General features: G+C 44.3%; 1 protein-coding gene across 1 annotated transcript in view; it reads right to left on the reverse strand.

The window, feature by feature from the left end:
• DDX10 (DEAD-box helicase 10) overlaps positions 1 to 21,652 on the reverse strand; it is a 294,078-nt gene extending 272,426 nt beyond the window's left edge. Inside the window, exons 1-8 of the mRNA XM_089775640.1 lie at positions 21,403 to 21,652; positions 18,476 to 18,536; positions 18,132 to 18,262; positions 15,122 to 15,280; positions 12,926 to 13,046; positions 7,407 to 7,596; positions 3,380 to 3,506; positions 2,170 to 2,332 (exon numbers count right to left, since the gene is read on the reverse strand). Coding sequence (XP_089631766.1) covers positions 2,170 to 2,332; positions 3,380 to 3,506; positions 7,407 to 7,596; positions 12,926 to 13,046; positions 15,122 to 15,280; positions 18,132 to 18,262; positions 18,476 to 18,536; positions 21,403 to 21,585 — 1,135 coding nt within the window. The 5' untranslated portion in view covers positions 21,586 to 21,652. The remainder of the gene's footprint in view (positions 1 to 2,169; positions 2,333 to 3,379; positions 3,507 to 7,406; positions 7,597 to 12,925; positions 13,047 to 15,121; positions 15,281 to 18,131; positions 18,263 to 18,475; positions 18,537 to 21,402) is intronic.
• Between the last annotated feature and the right edge of the window lie 151 nt (positions 21,653 to 21,803).

Raw genomic sequence — 21,803 nt, forward strand, 5'->3', positions numbered from 1 at the left:
TAGGGAGAGTGGGATGTTTGTGAGTTAATGGTATTAGAGGTGATAATTGGGGAAGCTATCTTGATATGGGTAAGATAGTTCAAGTGTTTGTTCATTCCTTTTTGGAGAGTGTCGAATTTTAACATGAATGACAGTTCAGAGGATTCCCTTTCAAGTGCAGATGTAAAAGGTCTTTGTAGCAGAATGCAGGTGGTTAAGTCATTGAGAGAGTGTCCTTTCTGGTTAAAATGGCAAGAAACTGTTTTCTCTTTGTGATCTTGTCTGATATCTGTTTTGTGGGCATTAATCCTTTGCCGAAGTGTCTGAGATGTTTGTCCAATGTACATAGCAGACGGACACTTTCGGCACATGATAGCATAGATTATCCCCAATTATCACCTCTAATACCATTAACTCACAAACATCCCACTCTCCCCACCTCTAATATCATCAATTCACAGACACTTACCTTCCTTCCTCCCCCCCCCCCCCCCCCACATCCCCCTCCTGTTCTGAAATGTGATTTGTCCTTTTCATGTGTGTTCATTTTTTTTAAAGTGTATCCTTTGGTATATATGGTTGTGACTATTTTCTTCCACTATTTGATCTGAGGAAGTGGGTCTGGCCCACGAAAGCTCATCATCTAATAAACCATCTTGTTAGTCTTTAAAGTGCTACATTGTCCTGCATTTTGCTTCAGCTACCCCAGACTAACACAGCTACATTTCTATCACTAACCTTTTCTAGGCATCCTAGCATTCAGTAACTAAAGGGTTAAACCCAGAACACTGGGTATCCAGGAAATGAGAGCCAAAGAGGCTGGTGAGAGATTTGAATTGAAAGCAGCCATGTGCCTGCTGCAATTCTTTGTGTGGTTTTAGAGAGGAAAAAGCTGGGGAAAGATTAAATGAACCCTGAGAGTCAGAGACAGAATGTCCAGCAATATTCATGTCTACAGAGGATGGAGTTGAGATCAAGAAATGTGAGCAGACAGGGAATGTGTAATTAGACACAACCAGGTTTTTTTTTTTTATTTCTGGATTGTGAACTCTTTGCTGAGTCCATGTGTCCCATTCCCCCCACCACTTTGTACACTGTAACTGAAGGTGAATCCCAGGGAAGCAATTCTCTGTGTTTTAATCTGTTCCCCCCCCTCCCCCCCTCGGTTGCTCTGTAACACCTGGCAACCAAGTATGCTTTACCAAATACAGTAAACTTCCGATAATCCGGCACCTTTAGGACCCAAGGGGTACCGGATTATCAAATATGCCCGACTATCAGAAGGGGGGGCTATGAGGGGTCTTGGGTGGGGGGATGAGGGTGCGGCACTGTGGGACCAATCCGGCAGCACCCCAGTTGCTCTGCCCCAGGCGTCCCCAAGTCAGCTGCTGCTGAAACTGACTAGTAGCTGACTCCGGGAAGCCCAGGGCAGAGCAGCTCCAATTATCCGGCTGCCCGAAGCACTTCCGGGTTCCAGGTGGTGCCGGACTATCAGGAGTGCCAGACCACTGGATGCCGGACAACTGGAGTTTTACTGTAGTTCTTTTTTTGTTTTGTTAATTAAAAAACACACACACCTTTTTAATGCAATTCCTGTGTCCTACAAGGCAGGAGGATCTATATCCACGTGCTTAAGACTGAGGGGTCATCTATTAGAAACTACAGCTATTAGAAATTTTCAAGCTCTCTCCTGAAAGAGGGTAAAGAGCTTGGGGTCCCCCACAGGAAGAAATTGCCAAGTGAGTCTTCCTGGGTTTGGGAAAAGGGTGCAACAGTATACCACATACGGTCAGAGAATCTGTGATTTGGGGGAATTTTTAAGCAGAAGCCTATAAAGGCAAAGTATTTTTAAAGTCTCTTGTGGGCCCCCACCTTCTGCACTCAAAGTGCAAGTGTGTGAAACAGCCTTGACAACAAGAATGCTCAATACATAGATTTTACAAAAACAAACAGGAATAAACTAAATACTAAAGAGAAAGATTGTGTTGAGGAGAAAGTATTTTAATTATTTTGCTTTTTGGGACATCATGATTAACTTTAGATGAAGAGACAAACTAAATGTAGGCTTATTTTTTAAATCCTTTTTAAAGCCCAGTTTCTTACAGGCTGCATGGCTTCTTTCAATGCTAAGAAGTGACCAGGTTTGGAACACCGCTCTATAGATACATTATTGCATTGAAGGTTACTTACCCAGCCCTCGAGCTGCAATATCTGTAGCAAAGAGCACTGCCGATTTCTTGCGAACAAAGTCATTATAGACCTCCATTCTTTTCATCTGTTTTTGTTTGCCATAGAGGGCCAGTACAGATATGCCAGGGCGGAGCCTACAGAACACTCTGAACAAATACTGAACCTGTTGATCAACAAACAAGTCAAAGAGAAGACATGAACGTGATATCTCACTGTGATAGTGGTAATTATCTAAGTGGAGAGAGATTATCATTCTGCTGCCTAACACTGAGACAAGAAGTTCATTTTATTAGGAAGACGCTTCCTGCTATGTGGAGTATGGCAATACCTGGTTAAGAGCGTGCCAGGTCTTGCAAAGAGCTGGGGGGTGCGGGTTGTGGAGATACACTTCTGACTCGCCAAGACAAAATGCTGTATGCACTGGAGCAGATCTCACTAGAGTAACTGCTCTCACAAGCACTTCGTTGCACAGACAGACACCAAGACTGAAAATCAAGGTAAATCCACAACCACCTAATTTTAATACTTCCACCAAGACATTTGCTGACTGCTTATTATAGTGCACAACAATGCATGATTTTTTGTAACTGCCAAGAGTATTATTAAAGAATATATTTCCTTACTCAATAATGGAAATAATTTCTATAAAAAAATTGTTTCTTCTCTCCATACTGAAGTCAGCAATGTGGCAACATGGATATTCACACGTGCCTGCATCAGTGAAAGAGCAGGAATGGATTTTTACAACCCATCTAAAGACTTGAAAAACAAATATATCAATAAACATTTTCAACTAAGATAATCTGCAAGGCTGCTATATAAGCAATAGTCAAATTATTAAATATCTCTGGCATCCTTGTGCAAGATACTTACACACCAGTAACTTCAATGAACTGTGTGTGGGAATAAATTTACTTCCATACGTGTTTTCAGGATCAAGTCATATGACCATAAAGAAAGTCTTCCATAATCTCAACTTCTTACTCTTATTTCATATTTTCAGCCTATCCACACCAGTTAAAAAAAAAAAAAAACAACCTATTCTTACTGAAACAACTTTTACCATCTATTTTTAAACACATGTTAATGGCAAAATGTGAGTGCAAAAATTAAGTCTTTTTTGTAGATTTCAAAGTCATTAATTTCACTCCACCATACTTGATTACATCAAAAAAAAAAGTCACTATTAGGAGACAAATAGGAGTTGTACCTCTTTACAACTTGAAAAAAACACAATGCTCTTCTTCTTTAAATGACTTCTCAGGAAGGAATACAACATGTTTATCTTTTGCTGCAGCTCACAAACAGTATAATTCTGGTCCAAAGTTGCCGGGGTACTGAAAAATAAAGGTCAAATATGACACTGCTCATATCAGTTAAATAAGAAAACCAGAAGAGCCACACCCACAGATTATCTACAGATTTATCACTGTTTGCATCCATCAGAAATTTAAAGTTAATGTTTTACTGCCTTCGTGTTCATTATGCTGAGAATGCTTTCTTCCCTATTTTCAGATGCATGCCTGGAATTAAAACTCGTGCATTTTGAAGATATGATTTTCCTATTACAGCTTGTACCTCCAAAAACAGGCACTCTCTGGTCCGGCAACATCCATCATACAGCAGGACCACAGATGCTCCTGGACTAAGGTTGTTAAGGAGCAGGTATCTGGCTAATTGTGTAGTCAATACAATTTGTACAATCAACTGTACAATTAGACGACAAGGAGAGGTACTCTGCAGAGCTGCAGCAGGGGTAGCTCCTGGAGCTGGCACGAGCCAGGACTGAGCATTCTTGGCTTGCACTGGGTCCCAGACTGCTGCGCCTCTGCCTTTTAAATGTAGCAAGAGCAGCCCAACTCTTACTACATTTAGTAAAGGCAGAACCGCAGCAGGGATAGGTCCAGGAACTGGAGAAAGCCAGGACTGAGCAGTCCCAGCTTGAGTAGAGTCTTGGACCGCTATGCCTCTGCCTCCCCTGCATCCCCACCATGCAGAGACAGTACTGGATGGGAAGAAAACAGCTTTTAAGCCAACTTTCCCCAGCATAGGCTCCTGCTTTCCCACTCCTTTTGCTGCCTCTGTATCCAAGGCAGCAAGGGGTGGGGTGAAGAGCGAGTAATTAAATAGTAACTCGACTACCTGATAAACCTAGGCTTATTGGGTAGTCAACTACTCAAGTAGTTGCTTACATCCCTATCCTAGACCATAGAGCCCGGGAGCATAAGGGCAGGAAGGCCAGTTGGCTGGGGCAAGAAGGTCAGCAGCTCAGCTGGAGGCAGCAAGAGACAGGCTGAGGATGGAGCCCCGCAGCAGCATGGGGCCAGTATCTGTCACACACGCCCCTGGACACATGGGGCCGGGGCATTGTGGCCCCAGACATGCAGGGCCGGAGTCAGCCCCGCAGCATCCCAAGACCAGAGCTTCTCAGCATCCTACTGGAACTTGGAGCCAGGGCATCATGGCAGCCCCCTGGAGGACAGGGCAAGGGTCCCATAGCTGCCCCACGGTGCACAGAGCCTGTGCTGCCCAGGGAGCCGGAAGCAGGTGGGCCAGTAGCCCACCCAAGCTGGGGGTGAGGCAGGGTTGCCTGCTGAGGCAGCCTACCAGTAGCAGGTGATGGGCTTGGAGGCCAGTGGCAAGAGACCTCCTCTGGTCTAGCAAATTCTCTCATTCTGGACTGGGCAGGTCCTGACAGTGTCAGACCAGGAAAGTCCAACCCATAATAGCATCACAATTTAAGCTACTTTTTAAATCCAGATGACTATTAAGTCAAAATCTATCAAAAAATGCCTGTGTCTAAATAGTGGCATTCAAACTGCCATGACCTAAAATACAAACTTTTCTTTCTAGTCCTATTAAAGCATCATTTATGCTTAGGGCAATGTCAAAGCAGAGTCTAAATGTATAAGATGATACATTTTCAACTGACTGCACTGTGGCATGTAGAGCATCTCTGCAAGGGTCTAAATTGTCATCTTGAATTACTTCTCAGGTCTTTAAACGACAAAAGAGAATAGCCTATGAAAGATTAGTTCTTAGCACACTTTAAAATGCTGCTTTGATGATTTCTACCTCCCACTCCAGATCAACCAAACTGAAATTAAATGCAACTTGAAGAAGCCATTTGTGAGGATGAAACCGCAATGCTCTGTTGTGATTTTTATTCAGCTTGTAGAGCTCTAAGAAATGCTACAGTAGCTGCCATTTTGTAAATCTCTTGCAGAAAATTGTTTTTCACTAACTGATGTAATGTTGCCTGCTAAGATTATAATTTTAAAACCAAACTAATGCTTTCCATTTATTTTTGCTTCAGGTTGTAGTCTAACTGCAGCTACTGAAATATTTCAAAAACTCGAAGCAGCATTATAATATAGACATTCCATTTCAACAGGAAAATGAACTGAGCATACAAATAGCCATACCAACTTACAAACTAACATAGCTTTATATTTAGTTATGTCTTTTTCTTCTTTTCCACCATACAAAAAGGGGATAGAAACACAATTTACATTGTCAACCATTTCCAATTATTCAAGATCCTTTAGGTAATACTGTCACAAGTGTATGTGAAATAAGGAATTAAGAAGCTGGTTGAAGTATTAAGAGTAGTGGACTCGGAGTCAGAACTTGAGTTCTATTCTCCACTCTGACAATGTGTAATCTTAGGCAAGTCATTACTTCAGTGTGCTTTGTAAAGTAGATAGGTATTTTTATACATCACAGGGAACCCAATAGATGTAAGCATTCAAACTGGTCACAAAATGTTTGCTGGAACAGTTCCCCATGGGAATATGCCATTACAATTAAATTAGATTTAGTTACATCTTTGTATCAATTTTGAATAAAAATGCTGTGAAAGAACATTTTTTCCTAAGGGAAAAGGTTTTCTTATTGGAAATTGTCAAAGCTTCATTTCAGAACACAGCTTTAAAATTGAATGCATTTTGTTTTGTATTTCTACATTATTTTAGGTCATCAGTGGTAATACTACATATGCCATTTCAAGTCCGGTCATTAGTGGAATTATCAACACATCATGACACAGCAGTCAAAAAAGTCTATTCATTTCTTTTTTATTTTATTTTTCAAGTATTAAAAATGGCAGCTGCTACTTAATATAGACAAACACTTTTTCTTATTTTCTAGATCAAAGAATCTCCCATTTTTGTTCTAACGACCATCTGGCACTGACATTAAAATAAAAATAAGCAATAGAGTACTAATTCTAAGAGCAGCTATTGTCAATATCCTTCCATTAGTCTGGAATCATTTTTCTAGTACATTGAAAAAACAGTTGGTCCTCTACTTTGTATAATGATTATTGATTTTCTAGATCAAGATGTCAAACTGTTTCATAATAGAGAGACTAATCTAGAAAGTAAGATGCTCCCATCTGTAGTTAGTAGCACCCATCCTTAATGATGTTGGAAACAAAACACAAATATAAAAATGAAAAAAATTTCAAAAAGAAAATTAGATTTTTGGGTCAGGGAAATCAATTTTTTTAGAATTTCCTTATCACTGAAAATTTGAAAATATCCATTTTCATTCCAATTCAGAACAAAACCAAAATCTGAAACACTGTAATTTCCCATGAAACAGGAATTTTTAATTTCTAGTAGTTCCATTAAACATTCATGTTTGTAAAGTAATTTCAGATCCTCAGAGAAAATAGCCTAAAGAAGTTCAAAGTTTTATTAAACACCATTTTCTCCACTGGGTTTGCTCTGCTTTTTTCCCCTCTTCCAGAACATAAGTGACAGTACATACATGCACCCTTTTACATCTAGTTATATTTACAAAGTTAAGCTAAGACACGTTCATTAAACTATAAGTGAACCATAACTACTAATACAATATACTTCAGCTGCTTGCTTTCAAAATAAAGCATCATGAACCAGTGTTTGAATGGGGGGGAATTAACATTATGACATCATCCCACTTCCCAGATGCGCTGGGAAAGAAGTTAAGAAAAGTGCAGTTATCACTTTCTTTCTCTAGTATAAGCACTTTCGGATTTGTATAGTTAACCGGTAGGGACTGCAGCAGCTCCCCACCCATGACAGGCAAGAGGCTGCTCCAGCCCTGGGGCTCACCACAGTCACAGTCCAGATGGCCAGAGCAGGCCTTGTCCATAGCAGGGGGCCCCTGCACCTACCCTCTTCTTTACTTGGTTAACCAATTAAATGGAATTTTACATCTCTAAACAAACACCCAAACTAACCACTACTTACCTGAATTTTGCTTTTTCATGAACCCAAACATATTCTGGATCTTTTAAACTCAGTCGTGCAAGATCCTTCACTGATTTGGTTTGAGTCGCTGAAAAAAGCAACGTCTGGCGTTTCTTAGGAAGATTTTCTATAATTGCATTCATAGTATCTGCAAAGCCCATATCCAAGATTCTGTCAGCTTCATCAAGAACTAGAATGAGAAAACAGGTTTAGGAGAACAGGATTTTTAAATTCTTTTCAATTCTAATCCTGAAATTAAAAAGTCTCAATTTGAAGTTTTTGTACCTGTAAAACTATGTTACAAGTAACAAACTTTTAGACCAGGACTTTTATAAACCACATCTTTAACTGATTTTTCTTCAGAATTAATATTCCATTCAATGTAGGAATGTTACTATAAAAGCCCTCAGCTACATCTCTCAATTTCATATGCAGAAGATCAGGATTTCAAGTAAGCAATCCACCAGTTTGCATACATATTGTTTCCTAACCCCCCCCCCCCCAAAAAAAAAAAAAAAAAAAAAAAAAAAAAAAAAGGGGGCTGCTTATTGAAATGAAGAAAGCTGGACATAAGGTGAAACTGCAGTCTGAGTAGTCAGGTCAACCAATTTACCCCTGCATCTAGTTGCCATATACACATACGGAAGGGGGGTGCAAAGGCTAAGGCAAGGGCCAATGCTAAATACAGTTCTGTGGATAGTCAATCTCTAACTTGTCCAGTATGAAATGTATTTAGTATAATGTGTTTAGTATTGGGTAATTTGTCAGTTATATTGCAGGTCTGCAAGTCAGCTACGTAACTGATTACAGAAAGGAACTCTTGCTAACAGCAGGATAATGAACTCTGCCCTGCCACCAACAGCTTCCAAAAGCAATCAAGAAAATAACGAAAACTATAAGTTCCCCAAGCCAGTGCTACCAATCACGTGTAAGCAGCTAACCTTGTAGTAAGCTGAAATTGGTATACAGGACACCACAGGATGCCAGGCTCGCTAACTCTCTGCTAGCCCTGCTATCTGTGACCACTACTGAAATCGAGCATCTGTGCTAGAGGGAGCTGTGTTCAACAGTTGCTTAGCATGTGAAAGAGAAAAAGCTTTATCTGTACAGAGCCAAAAATCACTTGTATTTCACCTGTTCTCCATTGACTAAGTAGCAGCCAAGGAGCAGCAGCAGTACTGGAACTAGAGCAGACAAAAGAACTGTCAAACAGGAGAACTGAGTTTGTAAGAGGGGTTTAGAGGGTGAGTGGTAGTGTTCTGGTTTTGTTTTGCTGTTTGCAGTTTATTTGTTTTGTCTTTCTTGACAGGACAGTAGGCAGGAAGGCTATGAAAGATACAGAGGCAGCAGTGGTAGTGACCAAGGAACAGAAGAGACAATGAAGATGACAGGGTGTGGATGCTTGTAGCCACACATGAACCCCATCTTGGTTTCCGCCCCCCGTTTCCCCAGAGAGCAAGAGAAAGGCAGTCAGCCTTTGATGCCCTGGAAACGCATGTGTGCTGCCTGTCCCTGACTCTACCATAAACAGAAACCAGACAGTAAATGGGCTAGCTGACGACTCAGGGCCTCCCGCCACCCTGATGGCTAGTACCAGTAATTGACACGCCTGCACTGTCCCAGGAGAGGGATCTTCGCCCATCACATACCAGAGGTGCCCATTGTCTGCATTTTCCCAGGTGTGAATTATGCTTTGCACGCTGCGTGGGAAACTTGGCGTTCAAAGCCATTTTTCCTAATTGGCCACTTGAGACCAGGAAGAAGCCTACGTGACCCAAGGGGTATAAAGAGGGGTTTAGTAACCCACCCCATTTGAGCTCCAATCATCTACACCTGCTGGCAGGTACTGATTGTCTCCCGAGATCTGTGGGATGCCCAACCTCGCCCTACTTCTTCCCGAGATATTGAGAGAAAGACCCTGGCCACGCCAAGTCTGGAATGCAGGGGTGAGAATATATACCTGCTAGGTGTCTATTTTGCATGCATTTAATAAGAGCTCAGAGAACCAAAAGGGTTTCATGGTACCTATAAGTGACTTATTAGTGTAATTTCTGTCCTGTTCTTTGTAGTGGCTGTGTTATCTGTAAAAGTGTTATCTGTAACTCAGTAGTAGCATTTAGCAGCTAAGTTTATCCTGTAACAATAAAATAGTAACTGTTTAAGCTTTAACCTGACTCCTTCAGTTGCTGTAACAGAACCAAGCACAATTTAAAAGAACTTCAGCCGGTCATAAGGGACAGGTATAGGAAGAGCTTGGGCGTTTTGGATCATGTCACTCCCAGGTGACAGATCCGTTGGGGCATCTCTCAGTCTTCCCTAGACTGCCCGCTGCGAAGGGATTCTGTATCCTAGCAGCTAAAATCTGAGATGTAATAAGCTCTTCCTATAAATTCGGGGCGTCTGTCAGCCTGTTGGCTGCCCTCTGCAACGGGACCGCGGTCCTAGCAGTAAAGTTACGGATGTTAAATAAATCAATCAATCTCTCCATCCCTTCCCTCCTCCTCCACCCTCCACACACACACTGCCCTGACCGTTGACAGGACAGTAGGCAGGAAGGCTATGAAAGATACAGAGGCAGCAATGGTAGTGACCAAGGAACAGAAAAGACAATGAAGATGACTGGGTGTGGATACTCCGACATGTATGCGACCCTGGAACAAGTACCTGCAAAGAGCTTTGTCTGTATGAAGTGCCATCTGACAGAGTTGATAGAAAGGAAGATCCAAGATTTGGAGATGCAGGTGAAAACTCAGTCTGAGCTCTGAAGGGAATTCAAGCAGATGGAGGAAAGGGAGAGGAGGCTGAAGGAAAGAGTCAAGATTGGTGGAAATAAGCTGGATTGAAGAACTGAGAGGCACTGCTTGGTGAGGAAAGTGACTAGTGGAAGCAGGTGGCTACAAGAACAAGATGAAGGAAAAGAAAAGCTGGTAAAGGAGCTCAAGAACAAGTTTGCCAAGTTGGAAAACGAAGAAGGTGAAAAGCAAGCTACAAGTGAAGGAGGGAAAGCAAGAGAGATTAGAAGAGCAGCAACCTCTGTAAGAAGAGGGGAAGAGCCCAAGGAAATATACCAAGTTCACAGCCCCAGGAAGATAGAGTTGAACTCTCAGAAGATTACAAGGAAGAATAAGAGACAAGAGAACTTACAGACAGAAAGAACAGGAGGAAGACTGGAGAAATACCATCAATTGTGAAGAAACACAGGTCTACATGATAGGTAACTCCTTACTAACAGACAGACAGACAAACAGGCATGTCACCAGAGCTAATCTGTTGAGAGGCAAGACAAAAAAGTGGATCAAAGACTGAAGAGGATCGGGTGAGGAATCTGAGTGAAGCCAAGCATCAAAAACTAAGAAGTTAGTACACCAATGCAAGGAGTCTGGGTAACAAAATGAAGGCACCAGAACTACTAGTGTAGGAAATGAAACCAACCCATTACAAAAGAAAAACAAACATGGTGGAATAATCGTCCTGACTGGAGAACAGATATTCAATGTAGGGATGCAAGCGACTAGTCGAGTAGTCGACTACCCAATAAGCCTAGGCTTTTCAGGTAGTTGAGTCCACTACTCACATTCCCCGCCCAGCTTGCTGCCCCTGTATCAGAGGCAGCAAGGAAGGGGGAAAGCAGGCACCAGTACTGTGGGGAGCCAGCTAGATCAGAGGCAGGAGTCTGGGTCAGGCAGCTGGTCTGCATGAGGAGCTGGTTTTTAAACTGGTTCCCCTCATGGACCAGCTCCTGCCTGCCACCCAGCGCTGCTGCCTCTGATACAGAAGCAGCAGCGGGGGGTGGCAGGGAGCATCCCAGGAGTGGGTCCAGCATGCACTGGCTGCCAGCCCCGCATCCAGGAACTATCAAATAGTCATGTAACCACAAAGATTTCGTGTGGTTTACACAACTATTCAGTTACCTGATATCTAGCATTCCTAGTTAATAGCATTATACAAAGCACTGGTGAGGCCTCACTGGCAATACTGCAGGCAATTTTGGCCTCCCATATTTAATAAAGATGAATTCAAAATGGAACAGATAAAGAGAAAGGCTGCTAAGATAATCCACGTGTGACATAATATTCTAAATCCTTTATGAAAATATTATGATGTGAATAGGACATGAGACATAAGACAGCTCATGTAAAGTCATAGGAAAGGTTATAATTTACTGAATATTATTATCCCATTCATATACATGTATCATTTTTGTAGATGAAATTACAAATATTGACCTGTGTATCCATGTTTCATGTTTGCTACTTTGGGTCACTCCCACTGCTGATGCTTCAGAGTCTATAATGGAAAAGCCAGGGTTTGATGGCCCATCAACTAGTACAATAAACTGTGAAAAAGCTTGACCTTTCTGAGGACTATTCCATAATGCTACTGACTCATGGACAACCTAGTCACCTGATACTAACCAACCCCTTGATCTGATGAACTGTTCCACAGGGCATGGAGGGAAATCAAACAAAGACTTCCTGCATTTTGGAAATTCTAAAATAAGGAAGGAAAACAATTGACTTCAGCTTCATTTACTTCTGCCTTCCCATCCCAAAGTGATACTTGAGAACCCTTGGAAACAAAAGGACAGTAACTAAAAGGGTGTGGGAAGAACTGCTGGACCAAGCCAAAAAGATTCTCTAGAGCCTATGAAAGATTCTACCAAAAACAATGTGTAGGGTAAGAAATTATTAGTTGTAACCAGTTTTTTTTTTAAGTAATCTACCTTAGACTGCATGCTTTGTATCATTTTCTTAGTAATGTACTTAGCTGTTTGCTACTTCTTTAATTACTTAAAATACACCTTTTTATTGTTAATACATTTATTTCTGGTTTATATTATTACTTAGTTTATGTGATTTTTAACTCGGGGGGGAGAGGCTGTGCATATTTTCTATCACTTCCAAGGCAATGGGGACAAAAACCTAACTGGCTTCAAGACTGAGCTTGATAAACTTATGGAGGTGAAGGTACAATAAGGTTGCCTACAATGGCATATGACCAATTTGCCACTACAAGCAAAATTCCCCAACATATGGTGATGTAACACTAGCTGGAGACAGATCTGAGTTACTACAAATAATTCTTTCCTAGATGTCTAGCTGATGGGTCTTTCCCACAAGCTCAGGATCTGACCACCAACCAATCATATCAAAGGCTTGGAAGCAATTTCCCCCCTCCAAAATTAGATTAGCAGAGATCTAGGGTGTTTTTCAACTTGTGCTACAGCATAGGACAGGGATCACTTCCAAGGTTCAACTAGTATAAATGGCGGTTTCTCTGTAACTTGAAGTCTTTAAAAAAATTTAAATCATGATCAGATGACTCCCATAACTCATCCAGAGCTTACGGATCCATTAGACGTGTGGATAGATGAAGTTCTGCGGCCTGCAATATGCAGGTGGTCAGACAAGATAATCATGATAATCTCTTCTTAAAATCTAAGGACATCATAACAGTGGAACACTTAAGTAAAAAGGTTGGTTTGTTTTTTAAATAGCTTTCAAACATTTGTAACTTACTCAACATTTGGAGATCAGATGCATGGAAATACGAAGTTTCATCCATATGCTGTAGAAGCCGACCTGGTGTGCAAATAAGTATATTTAAATGATGGATTTTGTTGGCCTCTTGTTTCAGATCCTGAAAATTAGTTAAAAGACAGGTTAGTTCTGATTACACACCTCTAAGGTAACCAAATCCAGGGGTGGGCAAAATATGGCCCACAGACTGAATCCAGTCTGCCACCTAGTGGGATCCTCATCCAGGCTTCCTGCCTGCCCCACCCCCACATATCCTCAGAGCAGCTAGCTCAGTGGGCCATGTGTGCTGCTCTAAATTCTGTGAGTCTGTGGAGAATGGGGAGAAGATTTGCATGCTGCTCCCACCCCAACACAATCTCACAGCTCCCATTGGCCGGCTTCCTGCCAATGGGAGCTGCCTGTTTACAAGACAGGCAGCATACAAATTACCCCTTCCCCTGGGCTCACAATGTTCAGAGGATCACACATGGCCCCCACTCCATGCTTGTCCCGCTTCAGCTCGGCATTCAAAAAACCAAGTGCAGGCCTCCATGAATGCTGAGAGCCCATGGGAGGAGAAAGAGGCTTCTTACACTGACCTTGCCCCCCAGCAAAATCTTTAGCTCCCATTAGCTGGTTTCTGGCCAATAGGAGCTCCTTCTTTGCAAGACAGGCCCCATGTGAAGTACCCCTCCCATTCCTCTCTCAGGGCTTGCAGTATTCAGTTCACAGTAGAATGTACATGCAGAGTCATAGAAGGCAGTAACCCTCGCTTAGGAACCTGCTGGGCCACACAGATAAGCGCTTCCTGGCCAGAGCCTGCATCAGGCACCCCTGCCGTCCCTCCCCAAAACCTCTGCTGCCCCTCCTGCAACCCTGCCACACATAACCCAAACCCTCTGCATCCCTGTTCCTGCACCCATACTCCTCCCAGAACCTACACCTCCTCCTTCATGCCTGCCCAAGGTCACAACCCCTTCCCAGACCCTTCCAGGTCAGAGTCTTCTCCTGCACCCATATTCCCTCCCAGACTCTTCACCCCGGTCACATTCCAAACCACTGCAGCCCATCCTGCACCAGGTCACAACCTCCTCACCGACGCTGCACCCTCTCCTGTACCCCAGTCCCTTATCTCAGGTCACAACCCCCTCCATAATCCAAACTCTCTCCCAAATCCCACACTCCCTCCTGCACCCCAATCCGCAGGGCTTGACAAACAGCAGAAAAACCTTATCGCCAGCCCCGCACTGCGCATGCACAAGACCTGCATTGCACATGTGTGTGCTGCTGGTGAACAGGGTGACCGGCTGAAATCTACTCGCCACGGGCAAGTAGATTCAGTGATTTGTCAAGCCCTGCCAATCCGTTATCCTAAGATCCCTTCTGTGGCCAACCTCCATCCCAGACCTATATCTCCTCCATTAATATAATAGAAAAGTGTATCCCTTGGCCACTTAAATTCTTGGAGTGGCCCCCATTATAAATTATTGCCCACGACAAAGCAAATTCAAGCCATCTTAAACCAGTAATTTTTAGCAGAGGTAAGAGTGCCATCTCTGCAGCACACTCAGAATTCTGAGCAGCACACTTAGAATAACTTTTAAGTTAATGGATAGTGCTGAAAGTTTTGGCGTGGGAATCCTATTCAGTCACCTTGCCTAAAAAGGCACAATAATGAAGTTACAGAAGACATAAGCAATAGAACAGAGAAAAACACTGGGAAATAGTCATGTAGTCATTCCCAGTAGGAATGTAAAAGGTTAACCAGTAAGCATGCCCTTTATTGGCATGCTTACCTGGGTAACCAGTGGGGGATGCTCTGGCTGAGTCAGTTTGGCTAGAGCAACCCCCTGCCCACACCACGGTGTGCTCAGCCCAACCTGGCCAGACCCCCACCCACACCGTAAGCAGGTGGAGGACTGCTCCAGGTCAACTGGGCCAACTGCACCACACCGCAGGCAGAGGTCTGCTCTAACCTGGATGGGCCCACCACATTGTAGGCTGTCAGGGTGGGGAGGGGGAGTACCTCTCCACCACGGTTAACAAGTTAAACTGCCTACCCGGGATTTACATCCCTAAGCTCCCAGTAATTCCTCTTCTGCCGTGGTGAAGGGGTTCCCAACTGTTCATATACCTGTTATCCCCATGCTTGATCATTTGTATTTCCCATACAAAAACAAATAAATGAAAATTTACCTTTCCACCAATGATAAGGCCAGCTGAAAAGTCATGATTCTTCCCCACTTTACGCAGAACCTCAAAGGTCTGGTATGCCAGTTCCCTCGTAGGAGATATTATCAGAACTCCCAAGCCATCCATTGATGTCCATTGTCGGCAATATAGCTTTTCCAAAGCCTAAAAATTTACAAGTTTCATTTCAAAACCCATCCGTCCCTAGAGATGTAAAATCCTGTTTAATTGGTTAAACATATTGTTTAACCAGTTAACTGATTAAGGGGGTGGGAGCCCACCCAACTCCTGCCATAGGCAGGGGCATGAGCAGCCAGGCCAGAGCAGGCAGAGAGCTGCTCCAGCCCCCACAGGTTAATCAGTTATCCATTGATACCCCTACTGTCTACTGTGTAATAAGTGACCAAGGTAAGAAATAATTAAAGGCAGATAATATAAACTCAGCACTTATTTACATCAATACACATATTGCACTTGGGAGGGCTATAGTTTAATTATAATTCAAACCTAAATGATACTACTATGACTATTTGCTAAAGCAAAGCTCCCAAATAATGGAATATGAGAAAAGACTGAGCAGGAATGCATTGGGAGACAATCTGTAGACTAAAATGTTTGATTTGTTACATTTTAAAATTGTTTAACACCATCCTGTCAAGACTGTACAGTTTATATGACAATGGGATTCAAGTACAAAGTAGGGATGTTAAAATGCATTTATTTTTGTAAATGTGTAACCACAGTGGTTACACATTTATATGTGATGGGGCAGGCAGGAGCCAGTGCTTGTAGAGAACCAGTTTTTTAACCGGCTACCTGCAAGCACTGGCTCCTGTCTACACCCAGCCCCAACTGCCTCTGTATCAGAGGCAGTGATGGTGAGGGCCGGAGGACCCTGCATGTAACCGTTAGGATTAACCAATGAGCACAGGCTCACAGGTTAATCATGTACATGGCTACATGCCCATATCCTTAATACAGAACTATACAATAGTAACCCTCCTTCCCCTAAAATTGTGGGTACTGGAAATAAGAGCAAAAAAAATGAAATAATTCAACTATAATACTTCTGGGTTCACATCTACAAGGCAGTATCACTGTTGAAACAGAGCACTCCAACAAAAGGTACTGTTGCCACAATGCAAGTCCATTTCTATTATTAACGAATTCTCACACTGTCAAATTGTTACATTCAGCTGCACAACAAAAAGATTCCACCAGAGCTGATGTGATATCCCTATGATAGCACTGTCCACAGACACACCGAAGATCAAAATTTGTTTTTCAGATTTTTCCTCTGTGACACTTAGTCCTAGTTATAACTAGGGCCCTCCTCTACAACCTCTTTTAATGCATGGACATAAAAGCATACAATTGGTGGTGGAGTCTGACTGGTTAGGTAATTCTGTAGGTTACAATTGGTTATTAAAATGATACTAAAATATTTGGTTAAGGTAGAGCTAATCAGGACTCAAGCTTCATTATATAATCTGGGGCCCAAAAGAAAACTCTTTGGGAACCAACTCCAGGACACAGCTCCAAGACCAGAGCTGCTAGACCATAATCCTGTGCCAATGACACTGCACAGAGACTGGAGTCCCCCAGATGGACTTGACTGGCTATCAAGACAAGTTCTTCTGTCTTATTGGGAGTGGTGAGCACTGTTTACCTGATGTGTGCATCTGTTTTGATTATTGTTAATAGGGCTGTCAAGCAATTACAAGAATTAATCGTGATTAACTGCGCGGTTAATCCTGCTGTTAATAATAAGAATACTACCTATTCAAATATTTTTGGATGTTTTATACATCTTCAAGTATATTGATTTCAATTACAACACAGAATACAAAGTATATAGTGCTCACTTTATATTTTTTTTATTACAAACATTTACACTGTAAAAAAACCCAAAAACACACAAAAAAAAAAAACCACTTCAGTTTACCTCACTGAAGTATTGTAGGTAAAGAACCTGGGATCAGCCCCTTTGAAATGCCACAGCAGCGTTACAAAGGTGCAGCGTGGCGGGGAGCCCGGGATCAGCTGGAATCCCCAGCTGACCCTGGGCTCCATGCAGCATTGCCCCAGCGGCGTTTCAAAGGGACAGCACCACACAGCTGATCCTAGGGCTGCCCCTTTAAAACACTGCCGCGGTGCGTTTCAAAGGCGTAGCGCTGCACAAAGCCAGGGGTCAGTTGGGGACTGCAGCTGACCCTTTGAAATGCTGCAGCAGTGTTTCAAAGGGACAGCACCGCACAACTAATCCTGGGCTCCATGCAAACGCCTGCGATTAACGCATTCGTTTTAACACATTAATTCTGCCCTGTGTTAATCGCAGGTGTTAACGTGTGTTAATTAACAGCCCTAATTGTTAATAGAGATTAAGCAGGATAATACCGTGTAAGGCTCTTTCGCTGTAAAAGACCCCTCAAAGTCTAAGGTTATGTCTAAGCCAGCAGAAGGGTAAGGATGGGTACCTATATTGGAAAGGTTACAACCTAGAAACAGGCAAGGGTGGGTGCCTCTAGACAGAGTATTTTGTGCAAGTAACAACAGCTAGGTTTTTTGTTTCTAATGGTGGTGCGCATTCGCACATGCTGAGGCACACATTAAAAATTCGTTCCACACATGGATGGAAAAGATTAGAGGGAACATTGTATGGAATAATGATAAAATTGATCAAGGACAAACATTCAGTTTTAAATTATTTTAGTGGACAATTCTGTCTGCAAAGGATTAATAAGCAAAAAACTTTAAAAAAAGATCCTCACCCTAAATAAAAATGTCAGAATAAGATTTCCAAGTGTCAAAACGTTTCTAGAGACAAAAATATACTCAGACCATCTTACAAAATCTCGAACAACAATGCACAAGTTACTGTGTCATAACTTTAAGTGAATATTACAGTCAAGTTATAAGTCTCCTACTAGCCTCCATAAACAAAGGAGACTGTTCAATGTCTAACACCTCCACTTTTACTTAGCTCAAACTTCTAATGAGAAGGTAAATTACTTACTGGGATAATAAAAGCCAAGGTTTTTCCTGATCCAGTCTTTGCGGCTCCAAGAACATCTTTACCTTGCAAAGACAAGCCTATCGTCTGCCTCTGTATTTCAGTTACCATGCGATACTGGGCTTCTTGCAAACCTAGTATTTGGGAAAGAAAAAAAAAAAGATTCTTACTTTTTGCCTTAGAATCTGATGCATTTTTCCATTAGGAAAAATACTGCAGGTAGAAACATTATCTTAGCACTTTGATATTTAAAAATAAAAACTCTTTAACCTGCCAATGAATAAAACTGATTTAAAAAAATTGCCTTTTTTATTCAAATACTTTTCTAAGAACTATACTATACTTACCTTTCAGTGTTTTCTTTGACAATGGGAAATCTGAAAATCTTTCAATTTCATTTGGGTTTATCTGAAACAAAAGGATTTAATCAGTACTAATATTTAAGAACACCATGGGATTTAAATCAAATCATTTTAATATGCTGATAATATAGTTGAACTGTTAAGTGGGTTAATTCTAGGGGTACGTGGTCATCAATATGTACCAGATAACTGGCAGTAAAAGATCTTCCACCTACACATAGGCATAGTGTGACTTCCATATTTGGGGACAAGCTCTAGTCAGGCCACTGAGGCCCCACATAAGGCATGCAAATTTCACACCTTCTTGATGCGTGCAGTTTGTAAGAGGGATCAATGCTAGGGATGTAAGCAAATAGTCGAGCAGTCAACTACCCGATAGCTGCCCAATAAGCTTAGGCTTGAGTTACATGGTTCCCCTCCCCCACTTGCTGCCTCTAATACTGAGGCAGCAAGGGGAAGCAGGAGCTGGTGCTGGAAGGAGCCGGCTTAAAAGCTGGTTCCCCCCCAGCACCATCTCTGCAATGCCACCTGCCCACTCACTCCCGGCCATGCTGCTGCCTATATAAGAGGCAGGCAGCCCAGCTCTTACTACATTTAAACTGCAGAGTGGTAGCGAAGTTGGTATGGGATGCAGAGTAAGCCAGAACTCAGTAGCCCTGGCTTGAGCCAGGTTCCTGACCACTATGCCTCTGCCTTACCCGCCCCTACCCCACCATGCTGTAGAAACAGTGCTGGGGGGAACTGGCATTTAAGACGGCTCCCGCCAGCACCAGCTCTTGCTTCCCCTCAGTCCCTTTGCTGCCTCTGATATAGATGCAGCTAAGGATGTTAAGGACTCGTCGACTAGTCGATTCCGCCCCACTTGCTACCTCTATCAAATAGAGGCAGCAAGGGGGAGGGGGGGAGAAGAAAGGGTACTTCAAAGCAGGAGCACCGCACGGAGTTGACCCCAGGCTACATGCGGCACTGCACCTTTGAAACGCTGCTGCAGCATTTCAAAGCGGTAGTGCCACATGGAGCTTGGGGTCAGTTGGGGACTCCCTAGCCGACCCCAGGCTCTTGGCAGCATTTCTGTGAAACCCAGAGTCAGCTCAAGAGTCCCCAGCTGACCCCAGGCTCCGTGTAGTACTGCCACTTTGAAATGCCAAGTGGAGCATGAAATCCTCAGCTGATCCCAGGTTCTGGGGAAATGCCACGTCGAGCCCAGGTTCAGCTGGGGAGTCCCCAGCTTATCTTGGGAAATTCCATCAACTACAGTAAACTTCCGATAATCTGGCACCTTTAGGTCCCAGGGGGTGCCAGATTATCAAATATGTCGGACTATCGGAAAGGGGGGCTATGAGGGGTCTGGAGTGGGTTGGGAGAGGATGCCACCCCAAACTCCTCATAGCCCCCCTTTCCGATAGTCCAGCTCTGCCCCAGGCATCCCCGATTCAGCCGCTGCTGGTCAGTTTCAGCAGCAGCTGAATCGGGACACCTGCGGCAGAGCAGCTGGGGTACTGTTGGGTTGGTCCGGTAGCGCCGCCCCTTGGCAGCACCCCAGTTGCTCTTGGGGACGCCTGGGGCAGAGCAGCTGGGGTGCTGCCGGGTTGGTCCCGCAGCGCCAAGGGCCGGCGCTACTGAACCAATCTGGTAGCACCCCAGCTGCTCTGTCCCAGGCATCCCCAAATCAGCCGCTGAAACTTACCAGAGGCTGACTCCAGGAAGCCCGAGGCAGAGCTGCTCTGCCCCGGGCTTTCCGGAGTCGGCCGCTGGTCAGTTTCAGCAGCAGCTGACTTGGGGACGCCGGGGGCAGAGCAGCTGGGGTGCTGCCGGGTTGGTCCGGTAGCGTTGCTCCTCAGTGCTACTGGGCCAACCTGGCAGCACCCCAGCTGCTCTGCTCCAGGCATTCCCAAGTCAGCTGCTGCTGAAACTGACCAGCGGCTGACTCCAGGAAGCTTGCATTCCAGATCCAGTTCACCAGGGTTAGCCACTGGCAAGCCCACACACCACCACATTTACCTGTGCGTCCACAAGTACGGGGGATCATAGCACTTGTTGGCCATGAATCGCCATTCCTGGCCAATGGGAGCTGCAATCACCCACACTTGTAAAGGTGAAGGTAAACACAGAAGCAGCAGCCCACCAGGGGCTAACCCTGGTGAACCACGGCCATTTAATTGCCCTCACCCCCTTTAGTATGTACCGTAGCAGTTCAATTGAGATCTTAAACAACATCATCTAAGCTCTTCAGAAACATCCATTTGTAATGAAAAGCTAAGATATACAATCAAGGTTTAGGCATTCCAGATACTACTTGTCAAAAAATCCAAGGCATGACATGCAATTAACTGTTCATACTAAATAGCTAATAAAACAATATCAAACCTTAAGCTGAATTTCTCTAGATTTTTCTTAAACTGTCCTACTAATAGGGACCCTCTGTTTCTTACCCCTTCTACCAGGGCCCCCATACTTTTTCCCCATACCCCAACCTGGGGTATCCTATGTTTCACTCCTGTCACCCTGATAGACCCCTTCCTTGTCTGCTCTACACCAAGGAGCCTCAATGCAATGGAGGAAACTGACCACAAAAGCTGCAGTCAGAAAACCCTGGCTTCTGGAGAAGTGGCAGTGTTCCCTTTAAGCTAGGTGCTTGGGTGGGCACCCAGAAGAGTCAAATTCCACCCAGCTAATGAACCAAGTGCCCACAGTCAGCAGCATGCGTGTCCCATGGTGCTGCACATCCACACATGCTTTGGTGCGTATAACAAAACGTATTCTGCACATGGATGGAAAAATTAGAGAGGATACTGAGGAGCGGACTTGCCTGAGTGGTGCAGCAGGTAAGAGCAATGCCCCACTGCGGGCAGCCTGGCTCCCGCCCCCGCTGTACCGCTCAGCCCCGGACACAGCGCGGTGGGGCCCCTCACCTCCGAGTAGCGCTGCTCCAGCCGGTCGATCCCCTCTCGCTCCACCTGCCACTCCGGCCGCTTCCGCTGCTTCCGCTCCAGCCGCAGCCGGCTCTTGCGCTTGCTGTATTTCTTCTTCCAGCGCTCGAAGCTGCGCACCGGGTCCCGGTCCCGCCCGCCCGCGCGCCGCCCCGAGCCGCCCATGCCGCCGCCGCCTGGGCCCGCACGCGCCGCCGCGCTTACCCCTACAGCTACTGCTGCTGCCGCCGGGCCGGGCGCACGGAGAGCACGTCACCTCGCCCCGCCCCCTCCCACGAGCTGGCCCCGCCCTGGCGGATGGGGGCCGTGACGCAGCCTCCTGTGAGCCCGGTGCCGGCTCTCGGCGGCGCGAGGCCTCAAGGGCGTCGCGTTCGTTGCCGGGC

This window comes from Pelodiscus sinensis, chromosome 1, assembly GCF_052426305.1.
Source record: "Pelodiscus sinensis isolate ZL-2025 chromosome 1, ASM5242630v1, whole genome shotgun sequence".
NCBI classification, from domain to species: Eukaryota; Metazoa; Chordata; order Testudines; family Trionychidae; genus Pelodiscus; species Pelodiscus sinensis.